General features: G+C 42.5%; 1 protein-coding gene across 2 annotated transcripts in view; it reads right to left on the bottom strand.

The window, feature by feature from the left end:
• Nucleotides 1-2,036: 2,036 nt before the first annotated feature.
• The window catches only part of LOC121694785 (tryptophan 5-hydroxylase 1-like), a 20,074-nt gene continuing 17,238 nt past the window's right edge, over nucleotides 2,037-4,872 (bottom strand). For both annotated transcript variants that reach the window (XM_042075123.1, XM_042075122.1), the window contains exons 10-11: nucleotides 3,877-4,010; nucleotides 2,037-3,550 (exon numbers count right to left, since the gene is read on the bottom strand). In XM_042075123.1, coding sequence (XP_041931057.1) covers nucleotides 3,376-3,550; nucleotides 3,877-4,010 — 309 coding nt within the window. In that variant the 3' untranslated portion in view covers nucleotides 2,037-3,375. The remainder of the gene's footprint in view (nucleotides 3,551-3,876; nucleotides 4,011-4,872) is intronic.

The raw sequence follows: 4,872 nt of genomic DNA, 5'->3' as shown, positions 1-4,872 counted from the left end.
TACAAGACTAAAAGTAGTCTTGTGAATGACAAAAAAAAATTACCACACAAATGTTACCAGAGTGCAAGAGTGCCAGTCTCTCTTTTTAAATCTTCCCATAACCTGTTGGGCCATTTCTAGGCCCCCCCCCCCCAACATTGCACTGCCTACTTCAGAGGGTATTCTTTTGGCCTACCATCAAATGCTGGACATCTTTAGAAAACTAAGATCCTGTAGTTTCTTAGGAGCACTGGCACAGAGTTACGAGTTACAGAGCCTGGAATATTGTTTTCTCTTTCTGCCGGATAACAAGCATCTCTGAACTGTGCACATTTCAGCCCTCTAGGTCACTTGATATGATTTTAGAAACACAACTGAGCCCTAGCACCAGGTCTTGTGAAGCTGTGTGCAAAAGTAGATCAATGTAGAATGAAAAATAAGTACTTTAGATCATTATAAGGTAGGCTCATGCGTTTTGTAATGCCCTATGGAAACTCCCCATAGGACTTTTGGTTACCCAAAACGCATACTGACAATAAACGTATGCATTTCTGAGGTTTTTTGTAGACTATTTGGATTGTATGAGGTGGATAAACTGAGAGGTGGATAAACTGTAATGAGAGATGGATATACTATTTCTGAAATTTCAGAAGTGGAAACTGGTTTACTTGCGTTTAGCCTCCACTACATCCCTGTTCAAGACCCAATGCTGCAGCTACTTATTGCTAAGGATATAAGCTACACTGCAGCTACTGTAGAAGTTAGGGAAGCATCAAAGGCGAGGAGAGGAGGAGGGCATTTTTGACTAAATTTAAATGAGACATACGACTACGTGCTAACGTTAACGTTACTGCCATCAAGCTGTTAATATATAATAATTTTCCGCAAATGAATGCTGCCCAAATCTGTTGAGTCGTCTTGTAGTGGTGCGTCAAGTGCAACTATATTTCCATCCGCTATTGATGACGTGAAAAATAATAACGGTAGGCTAACTCCACTGAAATTATTTGAAACTAAAGTAACGAGCCAGTTTTCTAAAATGTAAGGAGTAGAAAGTACCGATATTTGTTCTTAAAATGTAAGAAGTAAAAGTAAAAAGTCGCCTCAAAAATAAATAGTAAAGTAAAGTAAAAATATCTAAAAAATCTACTTGAGTACAGTAACGAAGTATTTGTACTTTGTTACTTCCCATCTCTGGTGTGTGTGTGTGTGTGTGTTAGTATGCCTGTGTATAGTATGTGCATGTGTATGTGTGTGTGTGTGTGTGTGTGTGTGTGTGTGTGTGTGTGTGTGCGCGTGCGCGTGTGCGTGTGTGTATACAATATGTGTATGTGTATGTGTATGTGTATGTTTATGTATGTGTGTGTGTGTGTGTGTGTGTGTACAATATGTGTATGTGTATGTTTATGTGTATGTATGTGTGTGTGTGTGTGTGTGTGTGTGTACAAATGTGTATGTGTATGTATGTATGTGTGTGTGTACTACTGTATGTGTGTGTGTGTGTGTGTGTGTGTGTGTGTGTGTGTGTACAAATGTGTATGTGTATGTATGTATGTATGTGTGTGTGTACTACTGTATGTGTGTGTGTGTACTATGTGTGTGTGTGTGTGTGTGTGTGTGAGTATGTCAGTAAGAGGTATGTGTATGGGAGTGGAAGGGTTCGTACGTGTATGCCTTGCTTCATAAAGGTAACCTCAATCACCCTCAAGCACATTGGATTTAAATTGAATTTATATAGTGTATTTAGTATTTAGTTTTGTTAGTTTTCTTATCTGTCTTATCTTCTACTGTCTTTATTTTACAGTGGATTTTAGTTATATGTTTATACTTATGTTTACCATTTCTGCTGTAAGTGCATGTTGTGTGTTATGTCTGTATGCTACTGAGACCCTTGAATTTCCCCTTGGGGATCAATAAAGTATCTATCTATCTATCTATCTATCTATCTATCTATCTATCTATCTATCTATCTATTTATTTATCTATCTATCTATCTATCTATCTATCTATCTATCTATCTATCTATCTATAAAGCATTTGTAGAAAGCTCACAAGCATTCACTGGTTCATATGTCTTTAATTTTATTCTTTTTCATTGAACATCAACATCTCATCAGTACATTCCATGGAAAGACAGACTGCAGGACAGACAAGCGCACGATTAGTTACACACATTAAACACGTGGAACACACTGATTGACCTGTGCTGAGTATCTTTGGTGCTCAGTGATTCTTTGGCAAAGGTGTGTGTGTGTGTGTGTGTGTGTGTGTGTGTGTGTGTGTGTGTGGAGGGTGGTGGTGATGCTGGGCACAGGCATGGGTACATGTGTGGACACAGAGCTGTTAGATAGAGGTGGGCACACATGTGGGTGCATTAGGGTGGGTATGGGGGGCATTACGCTGACATGGGGTGGTTATGGGGGGCATTACGGTGGCATGGGGTGGGTATGGGGGGCATTACGGTGGCATGGGGTGGGTATGGGGGGCATTACTGTGAAATGAGGTGGGTATGGGGGGGCATTACTGTGAAATGAGGTGGGTATGGGGGACATTACTGTGAAATGAGGTGGGTATGGGGGACATTAGGGTGGCATGAAGTGGGTATGAAGGGTGGGCATTAGGGTGGCAGGAGGTGGGTATGGGGGGTATTAGAGTGGTATGAGGTGGGTATTGGCGGGCATTAGGGTGGCACAGGGGAGAAACAGGAGGAAGAGGTAGCAAAGGTGCTTAGATATTTGCCACCCAATAGTACAAAATAGTACACAGTAAAGAGGAAAGTATTATATAGGCTTTTACTGATGACTGTGTACCATATGTGTATGTGTTTACTGATGATGCATTAAAGTATGTGTTTTTGTAGGTAGATAGCTTTTATAACATCCTCAAGTGCTGATGGTGTGTTGGTGGGATTGGAAGCAGAAATAAATAAACCGGTTGACCCCAATGGACGCCCAGGCTGCTCAGTATCCGATTGGGTAGATTTTGGGGTAGGGTAGACTTCCGGGCAGGTAGATCTCGGGGTGGGTAGATCTCGGGGTGGGGTAGATTTCAAGGTGGGGTAGAAATAGGGGTGGGGTAGATGTTGGGATGGGGGAGATCTCAGTGTAGGGTAGAGGACCGCAGGGTCACCACATCCCCAGGTGTTTTATGCCCCCCAGGTATTTTGGGGTACAGGTATGGGGGTGTGTTGTGGCGGTCAGACGCCCAGGTATTTTGGGGTACAGGTATGGAGGTGCGTTGTGGCGGTCAGACGCCCAGGTATTTTGGGGTACAGGTATGGGGGTGCGTTGTGGCGGTCAGACGCCCAGGTATTTTGGGGTACAGGTATGGGGGTGCGTTGTGGCGGTCAGACGCCCAGGTATTTTGGGGTACAGGTATGGGGGTGCGTTGTGGTGGTCAGACGCCCATGTGCTGGTTGAGCCTCTGCAGCGCGTCGCCCACGATGTCCAGCTCGTGGCGGAGCTCCTCCACCACGCTGTTGATGCTGGGCATGTCCTTCAGCACGTCCACGCTCTGCGTGTAGGGGTTGTAGCGCACGCTGAACGGACGCTTGATCGTCTTCGCAAACTCCCTGGGCAAGAGAGAGAGAGAGAGAGAGAAAAGGAGAGAGAGAGACGGAGAGACAGAGAAAGTTTATTTACATTCATTTGTTCTGTTGCTGAGTTATCAGTTAGTATTCTTTGTTTGTCTTTTTTCTCATTAATGTTACACATTACAACATGCTAATGTTAATTAAATAGCCTTATATCTGTCAAACTTTGGCAGAAAGGATTTAATCCATTCATGCCAATGATTTAGCATTTGATCTGTACGTTTGAGTGCTGCTGACGTTAGCCTTTTTTAAAAATGCAACTAAAACTGGAAACAATAAGTAATCAACAGGAAGCCCTTTGTCACCTCATTTTGACCTTGGCTTCCTCAAAACTCCCAGACAGGAAGTAGACGTCTTGGAAGGTGGTGATGAGGCACTCCTGCTTACATGTGACGTCGGGGTCAAAGGGCAGGATGTTTGCTTTGCCAGATAAAGCATGCTGGGGGAAACACCCAACAGATGGTGATTCATTTAGTTTAGTAATAGAGTTCAACATATGTTATGCTCTTCATAAAATATTAGATTTCAGAAAGAATGTAGTATGAACAAATCTAATTCAGTTAACAATCTAATAAATAATCGAATAAACAATTTTGAGGCACTCTCTAAATGTGTGAGTGTAAATTAGATTATTGTATATGGTCTGTATTGCTTTGTCCAGAAACAAACATTTGGATTGAATTGTTGCTAAGTATTATTTACTGTAAGTTACCTGAAATACAGTGTTTTTGCATGAGTGATACAGAGTTAACGATCAATTGTGAGCTAGACTAAGAGAGTGCAGCTGTAGGCTACATGCCTGATTTTGACTCATGGTTAGCATTCCCTTTAGCTCACTGATTTTGACTCAAGGATAGCATTCCCTTTAGCTCACTGATTTTGACTCACGGTAAGCATTCCCTTTAGCTCACTGATTTTGACTCACGGTAAGCATTCCCTTTAGCTCACTGATAGGACAGTAAGCCTTCTCTTTACCCTCTGATCCGAGTCTCAGGGGCCTCATTTAAAAAGCTGAGCACAGTCTTAAGTCAAACAAAGTCTAAAGTCTAACTAAAGCTTGCTTAACAACTATTCAAAATCATGTAATACCATGAGGAAGATCAGCCCCAGCGACGAGCCAGCTAAAAGCATGAGTCAGCTAAAAGCTGTCTCATGCTACATGATGCACAATAGCTTTGCTCATAGCTAAACGCTGTCTCATGCTACATGATGCACAATAGCTTTGCTCATAGACTGACTGTGCTCTTTGCGCTGCATGTTAATCAGGGCCCAGTTTTGAAGCATGCAAAGTAGCCAGGATG

This window comes from Alosa sapidissima, chromosome 20, assembly GCF_018492685.1.
Source record: "Alosa sapidissima isolate fAloSap1 chromosome 20, fAloSap1.pri, whole genome shotgun sequence".
In the NCBI taxonomy this organism is placed as follows: domain Eukaryota; kingdom Metazoa; phylum Chordata; class Actinopteri; order Clupeiformes; family Clupeidae; genus Alosa; species Alosa sapidissima.
This window is presented reverse-complemented; position numbering and strand designations above follow the sequence as displayed.